The 24,730-nt window shown below is 41.2% G+C and overlaps 1 protein-coding gene across 1 annotated transcript in view; it reads left to right on the forward strand.

The window, feature by feature from the left end:
- Window positions 1–24,730, forward strand: part of WDR92 (WD repeat domain 92) — a 122,220-nt gene that overhangs the window by 31,704 nt on the left and 65,786 nt on the right. Inside the window, exon 2 of the mRNA XM_030558374.1 lies at window positions 16,778–16,817. Coding sequence (XP_030414234.1) covers window positions 16,778–16,817 — 40 coding nt within the window. The remainder of the gene's footprint in view (window positions 1–16,777; window positions 16,818–24,730) is intronic.

The following is a 24,730-nucleotide window of genomic DNA, read 5'->3' on the forward strand; positions in this document are numbered from 1 at the left end:
CATTTTCCCCCATCTCCTCAAAAAAACCCAACAAAGAAGCAACATCTTGGGTCTTGCAACTGAAAAAGTAAACAAGGGAAAGAACCTTAGTGAATGTTTAGACTTGTAGCTAAATAGATACTGTGATAGACCCAGGCTAGTTGGGTACAGCAGAATAGCAGAAGGCAGATATACTGGCCACTGGATTAACAGTTTTCTGTTCCCTGACTGACCAGAGCAGGGGCTGCTCCAGGCTAATGAGAACACCTGACTCTAATTAACCTGCAAAGAGTCAGGTGAGGCCAGTTAATGTGACCACCTGACTCTAATTAAGGCCCTGTTGATACTGTAAAAAGGGCTTACTCCAGTCAGACAGGGAGGAGCCAGAGGCAAGGAAGTGCAGTTGAAGGGCTGGTTACTAAAGACAACCTCAGACCATGGTTAAAGGAGCCCTAAGGTAAGGGTGAAGAAGGGAGAAGCAGGAGAGCTGTGGGGAAGTGGCCCAGGGAAATGTAGCAACTCTGGCAGTGAAAGGTTGGCGGCCAACAACTGCTACCATTAGGGTCCTTGGGCCGGAACCCGGAGTAGAGGGTGGGCCCGGGTTCCCCCCAACCCATCACTACAGGAACATCTTCTGAGAGAGGAAGTCAGGCCCCTGTCAGGACAGGAGGCTGAACAGAGACTGTGGGAGTTCTCTCACCAACCTCCTTGCAGGCCTATGGTGAAAAGGGCTTAGTAGTCTGTAACCCTGGCCCTAGAGAGAGAAGGGCTACGTGAAGGGTCACAGTGAGCCACTGAGGCTAGCATAAACCACCTAGAAGCACAGGACCCACGAGAGTAAGGTCAGAGCTCTACTACAATACATTTCATTATGTTAAACTTCCACCTTCCTACCCCCACTGAAGAAAAAATCCAGTTTATGCTTCTGTGGAGCTTTAAGTACCACTCATCCTACCTTCTCTGTTTTCTCCAAGGACCTATATTGTCCTTTAGAAATTCCTACTACATAAGGAACAGAGAGGATGGGGAAAGTGGCTAGGCAACCTCCATTCTCTTCACAGTTTGGCTCTAGTCACACCCATGTCTGGATCCTAGAAGGAAGCAAGAAAAATGTTAATGGTGAGAAAATTCTGACAATATCCAGCAGCTTCAGACATCCTTCACCTTTTTTTCTGGGTATCGATCTGGTTTGGTAAAAAGACCCCTTTCGTTTGTTGATCATCTCCTAGTGATGGCCAACAAACAAATGTCCGTTATGATATTACTAAATCTGGTAATTGCTTTCAGTACTGTTGATCACAGTGTGTTGTTTACTCCTTTGTGGTCACAAGCAAGAGTGGGTTGAGCTGTTTTTGAGTGGTTTTGCTCTTTCATAGCTGAATAGTCCCAAAGAATTGTATTGGGCCATTGCTTATAAATATCAATCCTGTGGAGTACTGCGGGGTTCCAGTTTATTGTCCTTCTTGTTTCAAGTGTATGTGAGGCTTGGGAGTAGGATTCAGTGATGAAACTTGGGCTGCAGTGCTTTCAGAATGCTGAGCTCAGCTTTGTCACCATCTTGACTGACCCAGAAGGAGCAGCTGAAAGTTTGTCCTAGAGTCTGATGGAGATTGGGTGCTGGCTGAAGCTTAATCCAGACAAGACAGGTGATTTTGGTAAATGGGAGAAAACAACCAGAAAATTTGGCAGAAGTTATATTTGCTCCTAAATTTGATGACATTCAGCTGCTATTGATAATCCAAATTTATACTTTGGAGGGTCTGGCTCGACAAACTGCTGCCTTTAGGAGATCAGGTAGTGGCCATGGTGGAGAATGTATTTTACCATCTATGCCTGTCCAGAAGGATACAGCCTTGTCTTTTGAATGCAGATCTTGCTACTATAATCTGTGCCTTTGTGACTTCAAGATTAGACTATTGTGACATCGTCTACTTGGAGCTACATCATGTAGGTTTAGAAGGTAGAACTAATCCAGAAGGTGGTTGGTAAGCAGAGGAATCATGTATAGAGCAAATGATACCTATTTTCTGATATCTGTATTGGTTACCTGAGAGCTTCTGAATAGATTTTAAATTATTTTATGTAACTATAAAGCACTAAATTGTCTGGATTATCTGAAACTCCTCTTTTTCTGTGATTATACCACCACATTTTCAGTCAGAGGGGGCATGAAGCTAGATCCTGCTTTAGATAATAGAGAGGAGGCAACTGTTCTTCAGAAGGCTCTCGGGTCTGGTGTGTCTTACCGTGGTCCCTGCTTCAAGATAGTGGATGGAAGGCTAATCTAGGCTGTCTCGAGCTGTTTACAAAACAGTGTATTCCCCAACTTCTCTATGAATTAGGGAAATATAGTTGTCTTTTCTTGATGAGAAAATTGAAGTGTGTAATAATGACTTGCCTGTATCGCACAGGAAATAATCTGCAATGCTGGGAATAAAGCTAGGGTCTCCTGATGCCAGCGGTGCTTCAACTGCTCTTAGAGCAAATCTGTCACACTGCCAGTAGCCAGTCTACCCTATCTTCAACCTCAGTGTGAAGATCTTTCAGGAGTCATTCTGAAGCCATGAGTCTGAAGAATAGGCTCTAGTGTGAAGAGAAGATAGTGTGGCTAGGATTAATTTGTGGTCAGACCTTTTCAATGCCATGGTCCAGATGTTGTGTGGCACTCTCAATGTGCCACATACAGAAATACATGCTGTATAAAATTGCATCCTCAGCAATCCTGTCGAGATTGTCCATACTGTAGATGGATGATTGCCCGATTTCAGCCCCAGACTTCAATTTTATGCACTCATGGTATCATCCTGTTCACTCGCTTCTAGAGTCTAACTCTGAAGTTACAGCTGTATGAGCATTTACTGCACAGCAAGCTAGGGAGTAAACCTAGAACACTGTGTGCTTTGCACTCTGTCCATGTGGACCCTGCCGCTATGCACTAAAAATGAGTCACTGACATTCTGTTAAAGTAATGTGCAAAGTGTTTGCTTTTAGTGAACAGCAGCAGAGTCCACATGGACACTTAGTGTGTGTCACGCTGGAGTGCTCCAGATTTATACCCCAGCTTGCTGTGCTCTGAGTTCTCATATAGAGAAAAAATATAGTATTAGAATATAGAGTACTCTCACTAAGTTGGTTACATAATACTGGACAGGAAATGGGATACAATCTTACTCCAAGGATGATCTCCCGATCATTCTTCACAATTGATAGAAAAGGAAGAAGCAATGTCTTATTAAATCCTTCAAAACCATAAAGTTATAAGACTTTGTCAGAGAAGTATACAAACATTTTTTCAAGGTTTTTGATGGAAAATTGGAATCATGGTAACAAGTTATTCTGCCTTTTGGTGACAGGATATTAAAAGTAATACCAATTTTAAAAATACACCTTCAAACTTTTGTAAAATCCTTTTGTAAAATATGTGGCACATACAGTATAGTGTGGCAGGAATATTTTATTAGCACTCAGCTGGAGTGACTTCACATGTGGCTTCTTCATCCTGAAATGGTGCGTACACACCATGGGGCAGATCTTCAGCCAATGTATAAATTGTCTAGGTCCATTGAAATCAATTAGCAACTTACATCAACGGGGGATCTACTCCCCTATGCTTTCTCACTCTGTCATGAGACTATGGACATTTTGTGCTGATGGTCTATATGCCCCCACATACACTGTACTTGTAATGGTAAGCAGCACTAAGTGAAATGTTCTTTAGGGAACATGCAAGTAGTTTATTCATTTAATAATCATTTAAGATTTTTACATTCTTGGATATGAAATGTACTGCTAGGGTGTCTAGAAGAGTGGGGTTTTTAAGTTGAAGGTCCAGCTATATCCCTAGGTTCGCTGTTAGATTTGCCATGATGGCTAGCCACATCTTGAATTTTGGTGTGTCTATGCCTGTAAATAGCCTATCACAAGTAATTGCTGTTCAAGTTAAATGCCTCACTCAGCTGTGCAGCTCACTTTCTGCTCATTGCTCCTGCTGGATTTTGACACAAACTACATAAATACAATAAATTTCTTTATTTTAGCAGGCTGCTGGGACACTTTACTGGCAATACTGTCTTTGCCTCAGCAATCTACCAGAGCACCAGAAGAGAGAGTGGCATTAAGACAGGTTAATTTTGCATTTTCTGGGGCCTGCAACCCAGAGGCTTCAGGAAGGTTTTCAGTTTTGTTTAATGTGGTTGTTCTTGCCTGTCAAGAGAGGTCAGTCAAAAAACTGAAAGGCTGGGTTTTTTAATTGGTTTATAAAACTGACTTGACTTCCTACAAAGAGCCTTTCAGAAGTTGGGATGTCTGAGGAAACTACAAGACACAAATACTTATGTAAAACAATATTTTTTTTATTAATATGTAAACCAAATTTTTTAGTGCAGGGCTCCTCTTAGGCACTATAGTGGGGTCTTTTTACAAAAACTGCCCATCTTTCTGGGTCACTGGTGAATTCCTCCTTATTTTAGGGAGACTCAACTAATTTTGGCCTCACATGCAGATTTTGTAAGATCTGGTTTTTGCAAAACATACCTTCGTTAGATGATATTTCTCTCAGGCAGTTTTCCTGTGTTCTATTTGGTAATGTATCTTTCACATTCTAACCTGAAAAGTGGCTCTAAAAACAGCATCACTATGAGTGTCATGTTTCAGTGATTTTTCAGCTCCAATTTAAAAATAAAAATATTTTTTCAGCTGACACTGTAAATTTAACATAGGATCTGAAATTCAAGCTGTTTTTGTTACTTCACACACACAATACAAATTGTGCAGGCCAAATTATGCCTTTGTTTATATCCATGTCACACCATTACTCTTCAGTGCAGCTGTACACTGTACTACTGATTTAATTTGAAGGCAGTTCAGCTGGGCTATACAGATGTTACTAAGGGCATAATTTGGCCTTTGAATATTTTTATGGAAAAGAGAGAGAACACAATTTGGCCTTCAATTCCCCATGGTGAGTTTGCAAAACTAGCAGTATAATGAAAACAAGTGTACTTAAACGTAGAACACCAACTGATGGTCAGCATGCTTACACCAGCCCTTTTTCTTCATTCTCTCAATCTTTACCCTCTCCAATATGTCTGAATATTCAAACTATAGAAAGGGGCTTTTGAGTCGCAGGAGGATTTTTCTTCCTCATTAAACTGACTTGAGACAGCCTGCTTTCAAGAAGTATACATAGCATTGAGAATTAAGAAAATTAATTCCAAACTGGGGACTCCAATAGGGATCCCTCTTTTGTTTGTTTGTTTGTTTGTTTGTTGTTTTTTAAATGAAAAATCTTAAGGGGGAATAATGTCCGAGAATACCATTGAATGTTAATAGGTTCACTCTGTGAACCTGTAAACGAGTCATATTGCAGTTTTTTTGTAAAGATTCGGTAAGCATCAGGGTTTCAGTTCACTGAAATTATATCAGTGTTCTTTTAAAAACAAAACAAAACCAAACATAATCATCTATTACTTTCCATGTCGTCTCTGTGGTAGCAGGATTAATTTAATGGATTAATGATTTAGCTTCCAGTGGCAAATCCACATCCAAAGATCACAAATGTACCCACACTACTCTAAGATGCCACATATAATAAATCAAACATTCCTTTCCTATGTATTAATCATATGACACAACTGGTTTAGCATCTCTTCTCTAGGCCCTGTCATGTAAAGTTCTTCAGTAACCTTTTGATGATTTTGAACCTTTAAGGGAAACCCTTGAATGAAACTATTACAGCCCCCTTTCATTCTTTTTGTAACTTTAAGCTTAGGAACTGCTTCTCCTCCTAGTCCCATCGAATTGAGTTTGAAGATTTAATTTCTCCAACCAGTAGGAATAGTTAATTGGTTAATCTGCTGGTTAATGCATCCTAACAATCGTAGGTGAAAAACCTGAGACTAATTTCAAAGGTATAGACTGATGGAATTCAAAACAAATTTTCCTTCCAGATTATTTTCAAATGTGCCTGATAGTTTACAGAGTGTCTCTTAAATCCACTCCTTATCTCTGGGTACATTAGAAACTTGTTTCTTGATGCTGCCTTGGAACTGTGGACCATAAATACCATTACTACAGTGCTTAATATATGGTGCAACTTCATCTAAGTATAGGAGTACATTTATTATCTGTCTAGGTGTTCATGCTACACACATCACCATGGCATCCACACACATTTCTTTGGTGGACTAATGAAACAGAGGAGGGAGAAACCTCTGTAGTTAAAAAATGCTTGAGTCTGACCACTTCCTAACACAGAGCTGTCAAACTTACTTAGAGAGGGCCAAGTTTTGTATTTACTCATGATCCATGGTCTGGAATGTAAACTCAAGACTTTGTATTCCCTTCAGTCTGCAGCATTTTCAGCCACTGCTGTTAATGGGAGAGCACAAAGAACAAGGGGAAAATACAGTCTTTCGGTAGTAACTAAAGGCTTGTTACTTGAGTCCTTTATTGTCACGTTCAACATTGTTACTTCTCCCCTTAGGCCACCGCTAGCTACCTCTGTCCTCTCTTTGTTCCCCACTGTCTTTTCATTATCTCCCTCTTCCCTGATTGTTATAAGGGCATGTCTACACTACCCACGTTACAGCACAGCCATGGCAGTGCTGAGATGTGGGCAGTGTAGTCATGCTTTATTATTGGGGGAGAGCTCTCCCAGCAATAAAAAATAACCACCTCAAGTGAGGGCTAGTAGCTTTATCGCCGGGAGTGATAGAATGACTAAAGTTTTAGCACTGAAAGTGGCAGTGTAGACACAGCCTAAGTCGTCTTTGTTCTCTCCTCTGCATTTCCTTCACTGCAGCAATTCTCACCACTCTAAGGGCTTCACATCTCTTCCATCATTTCATCTGCTAAAATGATTAAATAGTTAATACTGACATTATCATCGAGCTTCCTAGTTGGCACTTTAGGTAGTTCTCCATCTTCAGTGGTACTATATTGGGCTGTCTGCAGACTCAGGCAGACATCCATATATTGGTTTACGCTAACTTTCACATTTGGAAGACTTTCTTCACAACCATGAAAGCTAAACACTTCAACAAAATCAAAGCTGAGATTTGGGAAAATATGGAAGTCATGTGAATCACATAAATATCCATCATGTAAGCTGGATCCAGATGATAGGTCATATATTTGACAGCCTTGTACTAACATCTTGGTTTTAGGGCTAGAGAGGAAGGGAAACATTTTTGGAAATGTACTTTACAAGAAAAGGATCAGGATTTGCTGAAGGTGCATATATAAATGAGAAATATGAGAGGACACCAAAATTGTGAGGCTGGGTAAAAGGAAGGTTAGGGTAGGTATACTGGTAGAGAGGTCGTATGAGAGAATTTCTAAATCAGTGAGCTTATTGAGTTTGAGGGGATGGTAGGGTGATATTAAAGATGACTTTATTGATTGTTTACAAGTCTAAGATGTAACTTGTCAAGCAGTTTGTTAGCATTTCCCTTAATTCTCTCCCACACTAATTTTGGAAGCAAGATTCAGGGCTTGGAGCCTTTCTTCTGCTTCTACAGATTAGCAGGATAGCAGAAAAAATAAGCTACTGGGACAGTCTGTGTTTCATAGACCTATATTGACTATGCAGACTATAGTTCTCACTTCATTGATGTCAACACTTAGGGCTAGAAAAATTCACTGTCCAGTCTGGGGTGTGGGTAACTTTTCTGAGAGAGCCTGGAGAGCCTGAGCCATCAATTTCTGCAGGATTTTTTTTTTTTTTTTAAAGGTGAAGTCTGTAGCCTTTATGGCTGCAAAGTTAATCTTCCAATGTGAACTGAAATTAATTGATGCAGTGTTCTCTTCCAGAATCTGCAGACAGCTCCAGTGCTGCTTAAACTTTGCAAAGCAGCAACAGACCAAAACCAAGAATACTACTACTATTCAGAACCTTGTAGTCAAGTAGGAAAACTTTCAATGTCAGTCTGATGCTTCTGCAGCTGCTTTAGAAAGACAGTGAGACACAGCAGAAGCAGGCACTAGTTATTGTGAGGGAGGAGGACCCTAGACAGCCTGGAGGAGATGCGGAATAGTGAAGATCCACCCTTCATAGCAAAAGGAAGACTTTTAATATTAAGAGAGCAGGCAAAGCTTTTCTCTATTCCAGTAGCTAGAGTGTATGAGGCTTCTCATTTATCAGGCATCTGCTAGCTAGAAGTTGGTACAAAAGATGGAGTTCTTAAGTAGAATCAAGGGTAGAGCGCTCTAGTGGAATTCCCTGTCGCTGTGTGTAGCAAGGTGACTGTGCTTCTTACAAAGGTGTAGCTTCTGGGTCTCATTAACGAAGGGGTCTTCCTGTGTAAATCCTCCCACCCAAAAGATTTCATGTTTTATTTCTGACTAATACGTGTCCTACCTTTTTGATCCATGTCTTATTCAGTATTCTAACTCTGGATGTGTAATACATGCTCTGAAGACTCTCATTTCTCCTTTGTGTAATAACCAGAAATTAATAGCTGTTCCCATTTTAAATTCCCATGTGACTTCAGAAGGACTGGGATGGCCAAGCTTGATTAGCTTTGTTTGATTTCGCACCTGGGGAGACTTTCAGAGATCCCGATGCGGTTGAGGTTCATAACATATTGGACTCAGTGTAAAATAGTCAAAATGGTTTGGTATATATTTTCCCAGAATCAGGAACCTAATTTCCTCAGTAGTGTCTACAGGATAATAAAGAATATGCGAAAGTTAAATCATACACATTGCAAAGCAACACAACACAAAATGTGTGGTAGGAAGGATGGCTTTGTTAATGCATTGGGCTAGGAGGTTCTGCTTCATCCTCTGTTACACAACTTCTGATGTCATTGGCTAATTATATTTAATCTCTCCATGTCTCAGTTACATCATATGAACGTTGTGTGTTTAAATGTATTAACACTGGTATGGTTGAAGAGTGTCGCAAGTGACTGTTACACTAAAATTAATTTACAATTAACATTGGTTTCTTTAAAACTTGTGCTGTGGAATGTCTCTCAAAAATCTGGCTCTGCCCAGATCTGTGTTTAGAATATACAAAAACCTTTAACAACCTCCTGATCTGGATATTGCAAACAGCGGATTAAGCACAGATGATCTTTACATAGACATAATTATAAACATGGAATGGATGTTTTCAGATATATACAGCTGTGTCTTCTAAGCATTTGTGTAAAACTGTCTTGTGGATCTGATGTCTACTATGTACCTTATGAGAGCCATGATAACATCAGTATACCAATTGTAACAGCAGAAATTGAGGACAAACCTAAACTAATTTTGAGCAGATTTTGTTGAATACATTTGTGATACAAATAAAATATATGTGTATGTGTGTGTGTGTGTGTGTGTGTGTATATATATATATATATATATATATATATATATATATATATATATATATAATATGTATGTATGTAGCTAGGTGTAGCAGTATTGCCGAATGCATGTTGAGAGCATAACTCTTTATCAACTATGGAGTACAGTTATCAAACTGGAACAGAAAGCCGTGACTCGAGAGAGTGTGTGTGTGTATGTGTGTATATATATATGTATATATATATGTATATGTATATGTATATATATATGTATATTAGAAAGACCTAATGTTCAACACACAAACTGAGATGACTTACAAACCGGGGAGTGGATGAGGAGGGAGGAAAATGCCCTATACGCTGCCTGTTTCTCCCCAAGTTACAGAAAATACACTCCCACTGAATCACCAACAGAAAACTCTACAATAAAGCTTTTATGATTAGTGATAAGAAACAGGGAATGTCTCTGCATAAATCAAATGGATTTGTCAGCCTTCCCTTAATTGTACTGAGAGAAAATGCAGAAGGAGATAGCATTTGGGGCAGCTTCATTTTTTCCCACATTTGGAACACTCTTTATGGGCAGTAAGTATTTATAGCCTTTTTTCTTGGAAAGCATAGATACTCTGCCAAAACTCATCACCAAATAAAACTGACTGAATATACAGTTAAACTTTTTTCTCTGATTCAAACAGTTGGTAATCGGCTCGTTCCAAAAATGTGTGGTGGTTTTTTAAATTTTGTGAAGTTCCAGCTCCTGGAATAGAGTGATTAGGTGAGAATCATAACTTTTTTATTTTTTTGTCTTTTCTTTTCAAGAAGCTAAGTTTCTAGCCCTTATGGTTGCAGTGGAAAACTTGAAATGTAACCCTAAGGTTTGGAAACTAGAGGACAAATAAAATGAAACCATTTATTTTTGAAAAGTCTCAAGATTTTTCGATGCTTTGGCTTGGCAATACTAAAACTGTTGTATTGGGACTTTCTCTATACAAATGCATTAGCACCCTAGTCACTCCATCTCCAATACAAGTCTGGTATATCATGGTATAAATTATACATCCATATTGGTATCCAATATGCCTCTTACATGGTTTGTATTAGGAATAACAGATATCAGATAGATCACTGGAAGCATGGATATTTCTAGGAATTGTATTCTTATGGATTATTGATGTTCATATTGATATCATGTCTCCAACTTTCCTCAGGTCAGTGTGGCTTCTCTGTACTGAACAGTTTGTAGGTGTTGGAAACCATATGATCAGTTTTACCTGTGCTATTTCTGGGTTGGGTGAACAGAAGATGTTGCCTAAAGACTTTCATTTCTTTCTTCCTGCAACCTCTTAAGTGCAGATATCTTTACATCTGATGATCCAAATTCACTGTGTACCTTCTACTCCTAGTGGCCAGGTATCCACATGACAATGTGTAGTAGTTGTTGGTAGTCTTAGCATGAATAATTCAATTTTGTATTAAAATATAGAGAATTATACTTCTAACAATAACAATTCATTCATTAAGAATACTGAGAATATGGATTTCTAGTTTGACGGTTAAAAATACCAGACAGTAAAAGTAGACCTAGCAAATTTGCAGAAGGGACATGGATGCCCATTAGAATCATAAACCTGTGAATTAACAAATGAAGAAAAGAACGCTTGCCACATTTTATTTAGATTTTATAGTTCCGAATATTCTAGTAGTGCAGTATAGTTCATAAAAATAGAAGTCATAGTAATATTAAATCTTACTCTAGCATCTGCCATTAACTCTTTGAGATGGAGGGAGCGCCTTTTTTTATACAACGTATACAGTATGTAGATTAGCAAGGTTCCAGTGAAACTGTTTCCTCAAGAAGAAAATATAATACCACGTGAAAAAAGCTCTACATAAATCTAATTTTCCTCTTGTCAAAGGTGCTCAGTAGTATAGTATCTGGTTCCAGTTGTGAGGATGCCTTGCCTGATGCCAATAGCATCACACTTGAAAATTAGTCACAGCAGAGATTGAGAGAGAGCTTATACCCTCCATTCATGGATTAAAAAGCATCAACTCCATAATTCACTTTGCACTATCTGTGACTCTGCAATGCTGAGTCTTACCTCACCTGCACCTCTGCATAATATTGCTGTGTTGTTGGATGGATAAAACAGAACTTTATATTATTGGCAGGCCACTTAATAAAAATATATTTTAAAACCATTTCCTTTTGCATTTCAGTATCAAAACAAGCAGCTATATTTGTCTTCCTTTTTTGGTTGGGGGAGAGAAGGTTAAAAAGTTTTGTCTTGTTTCAGCCCTAAAAGTCAGATTTAATATTTAGATTCTTGTAAGCACTTGTAATAAACCCTGAAATCATATCATATCTTATGGACCTAAATCCCCTCTCCCCCCGCCCTCAAGTCATGAAGGAAGAAGTATGCACCTCAGCATCTGTTACACACAAGTTGATTTGAAGGCTTCCCCCACCCCTTTCCCCAAAGAAGAGGGTATAAGGGAATACAGCGACCAAATACCAAATGTAGCAGACCATTTTACTAGACCTGGTCAAAAAAATCCCAATTTTTCATAGGAAATTTTGTGAATATATGACTTGAATGGTGTTTGTGCATCAGATATTAGCAACAATTAATTTTTAAATGATTACTAATCAGAATTAAACAATTAATTTTGCTGTATGGTTAAAATCAGATTGATTAAAAAGGCCTGCTCCCAAGAGGAGAGAATGAGTTTTCATTGTTTAGGCATCAAGTATTCTGGATTGGGGACCCCCCCACACACCTTTTGTATTTGTCCAAGTCACAGGTTTATTGGCAAGAATATGAACTTTGGTATGAATAGCTTTTGCACTTACTCCTGAAAACCAAGATGAAGGTTTGAGATCTTTTTAAGAATGCACTAGACTTTTGGATTCTCTCAGGGAATGAACACTCAACACAGCATTAACAGATAAGTAATTAATTTTTAACTACCATATATTTTATGATGATTAGCAAATATTAGAGATAAACTTTATATTGTGATTTACAATGTCTCTTGTCTTTTTCTAGGGACAAACGTTCCAGTTCAGGATAGGTAAGCACTCTTCTCTTTTCTCAATAGCAGTACACCTCTACTCCGATATTAATGCTGTCCTAAGGAGCCAAAAAATCTTACTGCGTTATAGGTGAAACCGTGTTATATCGAACTTGCTTTGATCTGCTGGAGTGCACAGCCCTCCCCCCTTCCCCCCCCAAGCACTGCTTTACTGCATTATACCCGAATTTGTGTTATCTCAGGTCGCATTATATCGGGATAGAGGTGTACCAGTTTCATAGAACATAACTTTGCTTAGTTGAAGCTCGTCTTTTTCTTTTTTCTACAGTCCCTCCAAAGTTTACCATACTCTTCATGCAAATCATTAGTACATATTTTTCATTGCAATTAGAATATGCACTTATATTATATTTACTCAATTTATGAATTCAAATATCTCAGCGTATTATGTTCCTTTATATTATTTCCCTCTCATGTCTCAGAAATGTTTTATGTTTCTGTTGCCAGACTGATTTCTGTTGTAGATACCAGGAATGAATTTTATCCTAATCTATAACAGGTTCAGAACAGTCTTTTAATGCATAGATATATTATACCTAAAAGTCCACTGGTTTTTAATGCAACTTTCTCCTTTAATTTGCAGCGTTCTGGTCTGATGTTTTCTTACCACTTCGTGCCTCATCCTTTAAGAGTGGCCTATCCGGATCCTCTGGTTCCTGTTTCTGCCTGTGTCAAGATTTTCTTTGGTTCTGTTTCCCCACATTCCCAGAGATCTCTTCTGCATCTTTTAGGCTTTGACTACTTATATTTTGCTCTTCACTTGTTTTCCCAAGTTTTATTGTGGTTCCATCAGTGGTCTCCCATGTAGCACTGACAGTTCTGATGTTCCTGTGTGGTCCTTGCTAGTGAAAAATTTTTCCTTCATGGAAGCTTACCTGGAGTACGAGTCGCCCTTCTTAAATTGTTTTCCTGGACCTAACTACCCCTATTTAAATTTTTATTACGGTTCCTTACAGTATAAGCTTTAAATAGACATTTAGGGAGAAAATGAAAGATACATGTTCAACTATTCTGTTAAAAATTAGATGGGCACAGAGTGCTTTCTAAGAAGACAGAGTGGGGAAAAATGGCAAATATATTGCTACAAAAAGGAATTATCTTAAAGGAGGACACTCAGTATTTGTGAGATGTTTGATCCACCCCTTCCTTATTATTGACATGCCATCACATTCCCAAGCCACTTGTAGGATTTCTTTTTGGGTGTGTCTGCACTACAGGATTATTCCGATTTTACAAAAACCGGTTTTGTAAAACAGGTTGTATAATGTCGAGTGCACGCGGCCACACTGAGCACGTTAATTTGGAGGTGTGCGTCCATGTACCGAGGCTAGTGTCGATTGCCGGAGCGTTGCACTGTGAGTAGCTGTCCCATAGTTCCTGCAGTCTCCCCCGACCATTGGAATTCTGGGTTGAGATCCCAATGCAAAAACAGTGTCACGGGTGATTCTGGGTAAATTTTGTCACTCAGTCCTTCCTCCGTGAAAGCAACAGCAGACAATCATTTCACATCCTTTTTCCCTGGATTGCCCTGGCAGACGCCATAGCATGGCAACCATGGAGCCCGTTTTGCCTTTTGTTACTGTCATCGTATGTGTCCTGGATGCTGCTGATAGACGCGGTACTGCAGTGCTACAAAACAGCATTCATTTGCCTTTGCAAGGTAGCAGAGACGATTACCATCCCTATTGCACCGTTTGCCATGCCATTGTAAATTGGTGATGAGATGACAGTTATCAGTCGTTCTGTACTGTCTGCTGCTGTCATGGGTGCTCCTGGCTGGCCTCGCTGAGGTTGGCCAGGGGTGCATGGACAAAAATGAGAATGACTCCCCGGGTCATTCCCTTCTTTGTTTTGTCTAAAAATAGTGTCAGTCCTGCCTAGAATATGGGGCAAGTGTTCTAGAGAACCAGAGAGCACAGCCGCTCCATGTCAGAGCCCCAGAGATCCTGCAGAAATGATGAGCTGCATGCCATTCACGGGGAGTCCCCCTGCAACAACCCCACCCGTTGCTTCCCTCCTCCCCCAACCCTCCTGGGCTACCATGGCAGTGTCCTCCCCCCCCCCCCCATTTGTGTGATGAAGTAATAAAGAATGTAGAAATAAGAAACACTGACTTTTTAGTGAGAGAAAATGAGGAGGAGGAAGCCTCCAGCTGCTATGATAGTCCAGGCAGTACAGAATCTTTTCTTTGGACATGAAAGGAGGGGGGGGGGGCTGATGGACCTCAGCCTCCAGTTGCTATGATGAAGGCGGTTACCAGCCGTTCTATACCATCTGCCGGGAATGACCAAGAGTCATTCCCACTTTTACCCAGGCACCCCTGGCTGACCTCACCAAGGCCAGCCAGGAGCACTCACGGGCTGATGATGACGATGGATAGCAGTCATATTGTACCGTCTGCTACTGGGAAGGGGATGCTGGTGTTCAGTGCTGCAGCACCCTGTCTACCAGCAACATGCAGTAGACATAGGGTGACATTGAAAAAAGGCGAGAAACGTTTTTTTTCCCTTTTCTTTCGCGGGGGGGGAGGGTGTAAATTGACGAGATATACCCTGAAACACCCGGGAAAATGTTTTTGACCCTGCAGGCATTGGGAGCTCAGCCAAGAATGCAAATGCTTTTCGGAGACTGCAGGGACTGTGGGATAGCTGGAGTCCTCAGTACCCCCTCCCTCCATGAGGGTCCATTTGATTCTTTGGCTTTCCATTATGCTTGTCACACAGCACTGTGCTGTGGCCTCTGTCTATCATAGCCTGGAGATTTTTTCAAATGCTTTGTCATTTCATCTTCTGTAACGGAGCTGTGATAGAACAGATTGGTCTCCCCATACAGTGATCAGATCCATTATCTCCTATATGGTCCATGCTGGAGCTCTTTTTGGATTTGGGACTGCATCATCACCCGTGCTGATCAGAGCTCCACGCTGGACAAACAGAAAATGAAATACAAAAGTTTGCGGGGCTTTTCCTGTCTACTTGGCCAGTGCATCCGAGTTCAGATTGGTTTCCAGAGCAGTCACAATGGTGCACTGTGGTATACCGCGCGTAGGCCAATACCGTCGATTTGCAGCCACACTAACCCTAATCCGACATGGCAATATTGATTTCAGCGCTACTCCTCTTGTCGGGGAGGAGTACAGAAATCGGTTTAAAGAGCCCTTTATATTGATATAAAGGGCCTCATTGTGTGGACGGTTGCAGAGTTAAATTGGTTTAACGCTGCTAAATTCGGTTTAAATGCGTAGTGTAGAGCAGGCCGTACATGAAGCAATTTTTCTGGCCTATGAGTGATCTTAAGTAGCCATTCTCTGCCAGAGTGCTGAACTGGTTGACCCTTCCCAATCTATAGTTTTAAAGAAGACTAAGTAGACTAACTTTAAATGTATTCCATTTTCTGATAGAGAGCTCTTTAAAAACGCTGTCCTGAATTTTTTTTTTTACAAATCCCTTATATTTTTGTATAGGTTTTTTCATTTGTTTGTTTGTTTATTAAAGCTCTTTACAGTTATCCAGTTTCTCTCCTGCTAACTTACTGCTGACAAACATTGCACACAAGAGTGCTCAAATGCACGAAGTATACAAACTGGGGGAGGGGACCCTTTTGATTAGTGATCTTTGGTGTTCTTGTTACAGTGACTACACAATTTGTAAATATTTTAAAGTTGAACATTTCTAAGATTGTTATAGCGCTAAGAATTTAAAAAAAATTAAATGTTTTGTATTCCAGTCTCTCACTCTGGTGTTACATATGTAATAATACTTTGATGTGTTTAAATCCCAGTATTTTAAGACATTTCCAGACTTCTAGGGAAGAGAATAACAGTTTGTGTGCTTTATTTCTCCTATGAATGGTGTGTGTGTGTGTGTGTGTGTGTGTGTGTGTAGGATGTGGGTGGGGCCTGTTCTGGTACTATGTCATCGTTCAGCAATTGTAAGGTTCTCCATGTTAATACATTATAAGGACATGTATTCCTTTTGTGAATCTAAAATAAAATTATAAAGCACCTATTGTGTGAAATTTGAATCATTTTAATTTATTTTAATGTAACCTGTCATAAGCACTTGCACAATTAGCACGTAAAATGTGCCTTAATGTTTAGGATATAGGTTTGGTGTTACTAGTCACTACAAACCTCTTCTTGATTGCTGATATTTTCCTGGAAATAATGTTACTATCCTTAACTGTTAGAAGTTCTTTTCTGCTGCATGGAAAACTTAACTTTTGTACCTGTCGGTAATGCAGAATTATGTATATAATAGTACACTGACAGTAATCTGTAATTAAAAAAAAAAAACAGCAAAACACACTATATTGTTTATGGCCTCATATTTAAACTTAAACGTTGTTAAAATTAGCTTTTGCTAAGCTTACTTTATCACTAATAAAACTTCTTTGTATTTCAGGGAAATGAGGCAAGCTATCCTTTGGAAATGTGCTCGCACTGTAAGTGGATTCTTTTTTAAAGTTATATTGTTGCAGCTAGGGGTGTGTGTGTGTGAGAGAGAGAGTGTGTCTGAGTGAAGTATAGTTGTGTCAGTCCCGGGATATTAGAGAGACAAGGGAGTGAGGTAATAATCTTTTATGCTCCTTTTCTCATCAACAGAATTTGGTGCAATAAAAAATATTACCTCACCCACCTTGACTGACTGACTTTTCCCTTGTGTGAAAGGCTTGATAAAACCTTTCCTTCGGTTTCTTTGTTGTTCGCTCATATTTTGTCTTAATCAGGGCGGGGACTCTGCTTGTACAATGCCTATCGTAATAGAACTCCAGTCGTGACCATAGTATGCATGCTAAATAATAATAATTTGGCTGGTCAAGATAACCAAACATAGAGAAATTATTTTCCAATTATATTTCTCACTAAGTGAAAAGTGATTTTAAAAAAGGACCTCTATGCTAGTGTCTTTAACATATTACAAGACATTCTTCTTTTTCGAGTGGTAGTACTCATGTTTCCACTCAGGTGTGTGTGTGCCGTGCCTAGCTATACCTATAGGGGCTGTGCTCACACTCTGGCCTCTTAGCCACACCCTTGCTTATTTAAGGGCAGTGCTGCCCAACTCCATCAGTTGCTTCTCATTGCCCATGGCTTGAGTTGGAGTGCTCAGTGCAGTTTTTATGTAAGGTTTTGTTTCGCAGTGTCATCTGTGATTGATATATAAAATATTTTTGGGGTGTAGAGGAGTTAGTTGCAGTTGATTTAGGTTTAGTTAGTTAGGATTTGCCTGGTGTCGTGCCCCCACTGGTGTTTAAACACTGCCCGTCGTGTGGAGTAATTATCCCCAATAGTGATCCCCACACTCTCACTGTTTGTTGTCCATTTGGGAAGGGCACATTAAAGAAAGGTGCTTCATCTGCAAGAAGAGAATGTTGGTGGCCAGAGACTTGTGCTTGAAGCAGTATCTTCTGAAGCAGACCATGAGGTCATCTGTTGGCACTGGACACCTCCATAGATAATCAGGTCTTCCAGAAGGCATCTAAGCACGCAAGGGTGGTGGTTTGGCCAGTTTTGGATTCCTCTTCTGGGAGGAAGAGAGACAGTTCTCCTTCCGCTGGTCCTTCTAGAAAAAGATCTACAGTGGACTGGGACCATTCCAAAGCTAAGAGAGATTCCTCCTCCTAAGGTGCATGCTGACCAGCACTGTGATTGATCTTATACATGAGCTAGAGCAGGGCCATTTACCTGCTTTCTGCTAGTGAGGTGAGTAAGCGGGCTCAGTATCCATCACTCTGGTACCATTTGTGGGACTTCTTTTGAGTTTGGCACTGATCACATGGGTGTGAGCACCAACTGTTTCCATGCAAGTGGCATATCAGGCAGCATTGGACTTGCTTCCCTATTTGTTCCTGACTCTGCACTAGTTCAGAAATGTTCAGTTGTGGTGGTTTCTTCTGTGTCCTTGGCACTGTTAGGATTGGTTGCAGACTTGTTGTTATTGTTGGCACTATCTTCTGTGCCTTTACCAATTCAGGGTGCTGAGCTGATATCTCATGCCCTTTTGGTACTGAGGGGCTTGTCAGTGCAGGTGCTGTCTTTGGTGCTGTGATGGCTGGTGCACTCTCCATCTGTGGGACTGATGCTAGCTTTTATTTCAGTACCAACATCTGCTCTGGTACCGAGTGTGAGTGTGAGGCCCTATAAGTGCTTGACTGCTTTACTTTTGTTGGTACTGATGCATCCTGTGTTCTGGACTTCAGATGAGGCTGGATACTTACTGACCCTTCCAGGGGGAGGCTCCTCTATTGCCTATGGACTACTTGGAATGTTCTTCAGGGTTTGGCTCAGAGGTGTCTTCCTCCTCTCCCTCACCTTCTCGGTATCATTTTTGAAAGTTATCAAGACCTTGTGGGGATGACCATTAGCACTGAGATCAATACTGCTCCCATAGCAGGGATAGCTTGGAACCCCTGGGGTGTTGTATAATAGGCGAGGTCTTGATCCTATCCTTACTCCAGAAAGAGGTCACTACTTACTCTGCTGATAGCCTCCCCTCCTGAACCCTCCAACACTGCAGCCACAGATGTGGGTTGTTGCTCCTGCTGAACTGGTTCAGCCTGAACCATTGTTACAGGCACCACAGGAGATGCAGTTGGCTCAGCTTCCTTCCTCCTCTTCATCACCAGACAACTCTGTGGTGCCAGATTTCTTCCTCCCCTGTACCTGAGGATTTTATAAGGTGTCAGGACCTCCTAAAGTGCATGGCTTCAGCCTTGAGTGTATAAGGTGTTTGTTCAGGTTGCTGGATATTCTCCAGTACTCAGCTTTAGGGAGAGTGGTTCTCTCCATAAATGAAGCGATCTTGGAACCTGGAATCTTGGAAGATGCTATGGAACACCCAGTGTCCTTACCATCTGCAGCGAGGCATACTCATAAAACAGTGCATAAGTAGGTACACAGTATGTCTTGAGTGCTTGTCCTTGCATCCACTGCCTTACTCTTGCCATAAAGGCAACTAATGACAGGTTAAGACAAGGGAGATAAGGTCACCAAAGGACAAGAACTCTAAAAGATGGTACTTCTGGGGAGGAAAAATTATTCTAACTCATCCTTACAAATCCGCATTGCTGAAGTATGACTCTATAACTTGAGAAGCTATGGCAAAAATTACAGGTCACTTGCCAGAATCTTCCAGGGAAGAGTTGAAGGTTTTTGTTGCAGAAGGCCATCTAGTGGTAAAGACGTCACAACAGTCAACTTTGGACATGGTGGATGCTTCTAGAGTTATGGTCTCTGCAATCATGAAGACTTGTACAGCGGAACTCTGATATAGCTCCTGATGTCCAACAGACGGTTGAGGACTGACTTACCTGTTGATGGTAGATTTTTGTTTTTGGACGAAACTTACAAAACGTTGCATTCCTTTAAGGACTTTTGAGCTACATTGCGTTCATTTGATGTTTTTAACCTGGCAATGAAGAGGCATCACTTCACGGGGCAACAGTAGCAATATCACTTCAACAGCTCTTTAAATTGAATTATCCCTCTATTAACAGCAGGATTTCTCCAGAAAGGGAGACGAGTCATGTAGGAGAAGGTCTTGTGGTCCCAATTTCAACCAGTCAGCCTGTCCTTCATTAGTGTTGTGCAAGCAGTGAACTGGACAGGCTCTCCGTGGTAGACATTCCAGTCGTCAAGCTTTAAGTCATTTTTCTCTTGTTTGGGGACAGACTATCCCACCTCTGCAGGTTAGAGTCATTAACGACGGACAAGTGTTAATCACTGTTGGACTGGGTTATGTTGTTCAGTTCCTGTTTGGTCCCCCTTTCCAGAGCCCCCCATATGAGTCTCAGCGCCTGCAGCAGGTTCAGGCTCTCTGGGCTTCGGGAGCCATAGAGGAGGTTCCCCTTCAGAACAGAGGAAAGGACTCTACTCTTTGTAATTCCTCATCCCCAAGCCCAAGGGAAGGATGAGACCTATCCTCAATCTCCATTGTCTTAACAAGTACATCAAAAACAAGATTCTGCATGGTTACCCTAGCTCAGTGGTACTCAGACCTCAATGGTTCAGGAGCTAAATTAGCAATCAACATTACCCAAAAGAGCCACAGTAGTGTAAATTCATTGTTTCATTTACTATATGACTATATTATTCTCACAGCAAATAAGTTAATAACTTTGTGCAAGTTGATAATTTAGTTGGTTAATAACATAGCAAAAGTATCCTGATAGGTTAATAACGTAGATGGTTTAATAAATCACAAAGTGTTTTAATATCATGTGCTGCAAAGAGCCACTTGCGGCTCACAAGCTTTAGTCCCTATCACTGCTCTAGCAACTGTTCTCCTTGCATTGAATCACGACTTGTTTGCCACCAACCATCTTCAGGATGCTTACTTCTGCGTGTCGATTTTACCAAGGCACAGGAGGTTTCTGAGGTTTGTGGTGACAGGTCAGTATTATCAATACACAATGCTTCCCTTTGCCTTGTCCTTTGGCTATTTACCAAATGCATAATGGTAATAGCAGTGTGCCTCAGAAAAAGAGGACTTCATGTCTTTCCATATCTGAACGATTTGTTAGTGAGGGGCAAGTACAGAGACCAAGTAATCGATCATGTTCAGTACACATTGCATCTTTTGATTGTCTGGATCTGATTTTTGAACAAAGGGAGATCACCATTAATACTAACATGTAAAATCAAGCTCATTGGGACCTTACTAATCTCTACAAGTTTGAGGCTGTTTCTGCTGAACAAACTCTTTCAAGCAGTTCGTCGCCTGTGCCTGTCTCCATTCCCACCCTACACATATTGTAGTTGGATGTCTGAGATTGCTAGACCACATGGGGGCGTGCATTTTATGTAGTCCAGCACATGACTGGTTTGTCTCCCTCGATCTTCAGGACTCTTACTTCCATGTGGTGATTTTTCCCAAGGCACAACAGGTTTTTGGGCTGCTTGAAGTTGGTTTATCATCTGAATTGCTAGTCACTGGATGGCCTAGTGGGAATGCTGCCACTGCCCATCTTTGAGTCCTTAGAGAGGTAGACAGATCAGATCAATATGAGTGAGGGTATCCCTTTCCCCATCCTTCTCCAGTCAGGACTATAGGTACAGATGCCTCCATGCTAGTTGGGAAGTGCATCAGAGGACATTGGAGGTTCAAGGTTTGTGGACAGAACAGGAAGCTTCTTTTCATATCAATATCCTGAAGCTTTTTTAGTCATTTATAATGTGTGCAGAACTTTTCAAGCACAGATAAATGATACAGTGGTATATATAATCATCATCAACATCTCCATAATGTATTATATGTACGGCCCTAACAAAATGTGTCCTGGACTGTGAAATCTGGTCTTTTGTGTGCTTTTACCCTATACTATACAGATTTCACAGTGGAGACCAGCATTTCTCAAATTGGGGATCCTGATCCAAAAGGGAGTTACATGGGGGTCACAAGGTTATTTTAAGTAGGTTGCCACCCTGACTTTTGCGCTGCCGTCAGAGCTGGGTGGCTGGAGAGTGGTGGCTGCTGACTGGGGGCCCAGCTCCTCAGACAGCAGCGCACATGTAAAGGTGGCTGTACCATACTATGCCATCCTTCCTTCTGAGCTACTGCTGGCAGCGGCTCTGCCTTCAGAGCTGGGCTCCCAGTCAGCAACAGCCGCTCTCCACCTGCCCAGCTCTGAAGGCAGCTAACGCAAGCAGCAGCACAGAAGTAAGGGTAGCAGTGCTGCAACCCCCACCCCCGACCCTCCCACAACTCCTTTTTGGGTCAGGATCCCTACAATTGCAACACCATGGAATTTCAGATTTAAATAGTCAAAATCATGAAATTTATTATTTTAAAATTCCTATGACCGTGAAATTGACCAAAATGGACCATAAGGTCCTAATTATATGAACAAGCAGGGAGGAGCCTGCTTCAACTAGCTTTGTCAGGAGGCAATATGATTTTGGCCGTTTGGCATCAAGAAGAGCATCATTCCCACAACCGTTGACTTATCAGTGGTCCAGAATCACTTGGATGATCACCTCAACAGGAATTTCTCCCAGAATCACAAATTGTCTCTGAAAACCAGTGTGCTGATGTCTGTCTTTGTCAGCTATCGACCTGTTCGTAATGAAAGATAAGAAGTGCCATCAGTTTTGCTCTCAAGTGGATCTCAGTCCAGGCTCCTCGTCCAACACCTTCTAGCTGACTTGGGAATGGGCACTGATGTGTATCTTTCCCCCCGATCCTACATATTCCTCAGCTTATTCTCAAACTAATGCCAAACTAATTTTCTTTGCCCCAGCATGGCCAAGACAGTGTTGGTTCTCCAACCTCTTCAGTCTGTTGGTTGGACGCTCCCTCACAAATATCTGTTCCTCTTTATCCTGGCCTACGAACTGAGCACCAGTGTCAAGTTTGGGATCCAGTGCTGAGCAGTCTGCACTTCACAGCTGCATGGCTAGATGTGGAGAAATACTGTTAGACAAGTGCTACTCTACAGTAGAAAAAACTCCAGTAGAGTGACCAATTTAAGCTCTTTTAAATTTAATCACTTGCTCAGTGGCTTCAACTGATGCTAACCTGCATTCAGGACATTTTGGAGTATCTGTTGCACCTTCAGTCCTCTGATCTATGCTTCAGCTCCTTGAGGGTCCACTTTGCTTTGATCTCCGTGTTCCATCTTCCTATCCAAGGGAAGTCAGTTTTCTCAAACTCCATGGTATTAATATTTCTAAGATGAATCATTCATCTTTTTCCACTGGTGAACACTATGTTCCTTTATGTGACATTATTACTGCCTTGGCCGCCCTCATTGGTCCTGTGTTTGAGCCCCTGGCAATTTATTCTGTTTCTCCTGTGCCAAGATAGCTTTTCTTGTTGCTATCGCATCTGCAAGAAGAGTAAATGAGCTGCAGCTTTAATGGCAGAACCCCAGTATACTCAGTTTTTAAAAGACCAAGGGGCCCTAAGACCTTATCCAAAATTTTTGACTAAACTAGTTTCATGGTTTCACCTTCACCAAATAATATATTTAGCAGTATTCTTTCCTGAGCCAGATTCAAATGAAGATGAGCAGTGGCTTCATGAGTTGAATGTGAGACAGTGCTTGGTGTTTTATTTGGAGAGGCCTAAATCATTTCATTTATCACCTAACCCTTTTATCTCCTGTGCAGATCGGGCGAAGGGTCAGGCAATCTCTGCATAGACAATTTCCAGATGGATAACTTCCTATTTCACAGTGGCATTTGGAGTAGTTCAGGTCACACCTCGACAAAAGCTATGGACTCATTCAGGGCCCAAGCAACATTGATCTCATTTCTCAACAATGTTTCAATATTGAACATTTGAAAGGTGGCCACTTGGTCTTCCATACATACTTTTACCAATGTTATGCTACTATAGCAGTGTCTAGATCAGATGCAAACTTTGGGAATGCAGTTCTGCGGTCATTCCTTATGTGGACTCCGAGCCTACCTCCCACTGAGCCACCGGAGTTAAATACACATCTGCAACCGCTGGAAGAAAAAACTGTTACCTACCTGCATGGTAATTGTTGTTCTTCAAGATGTGGGTGCAGATATGTGTTCCGCAGTCCACCTTTTTGTCCCCTCTGTATTGGAGTCTCAACTCTCGACGTTTGCTGTGAAGGAACTGAGGGGGATTGGGGTGGCAGTACCCTTAAATAAGCTGGGGAGGGGCTAATGTGGCCCAAAAGGGCACAAGTGCTGCCCTTACTGGTACTGCTAGACAAAGTTCTCCAGTTTCCGTGCACTGGGCACTCACACACCTGAGTGTAATACGCATCTGCATCCACATCTCGAAGAACAATAGTTATCGTATGGTGTAGTTGTAGCCTTGTCAGTCCCCAGAGATTAGAAAGACAGAGTGGGTGAGATAATCTTTTGTTGGACTAACTTCTGTTGATGAGGGCTTGTCTTCACATATAGCGCTACAGTGGTGCAGCTGCACAGCTGTAATGCTTTAGTGAAGACACTCCTATGCCAACAGAAGAGCTTCTCCCATCAGCATAGTTAATCCACCTACTTGCCTGAGAAGTTGTAGCTATCTTGACGGGAGAAGCTCTCCCGTCAGCACAGCACTGTCCACTCAGGAGTTTAGGTCGGTACAATTGTCGGTTAGGGGTGTTGATTTTTCACCAGTGATCTCTGACCCCTTTCTGACAAATGATCAGGTGCTGCTTTAATTCCTTTTGTGAAACTTCCAGTTCTTGTTTTGGATCTTGTTTTAAATCTACCTGTCCATTTTTGTTTATTGCAAGCACCTCAATTATTTGTTCCACTTTGGGTCATTAAGAGTACCAGCTCCCAATCTGTCCTTGGGAATGGGATCCAGTTCCAACCTCAGTGTTGCCTCTTTTCAACCTGAGCAGCTAGTAAGTTTTTGGAGCCCTGGAGCCGT

Source organism: Gopherus evgoodei, chromosome 3 (genome assembly GCF_007399415.2).
Source record: "Gopherus evgoodei ecotype Sinaloan lineage chromosome 3, rGopEvg1_v1.p, whole genome shotgun sequence".
Taxonomy (NCBI): Eukaryota; Metazoa; Chordata; order Testudines; family Testudinidae; genus Gopherus; species Gopherus evgoodei.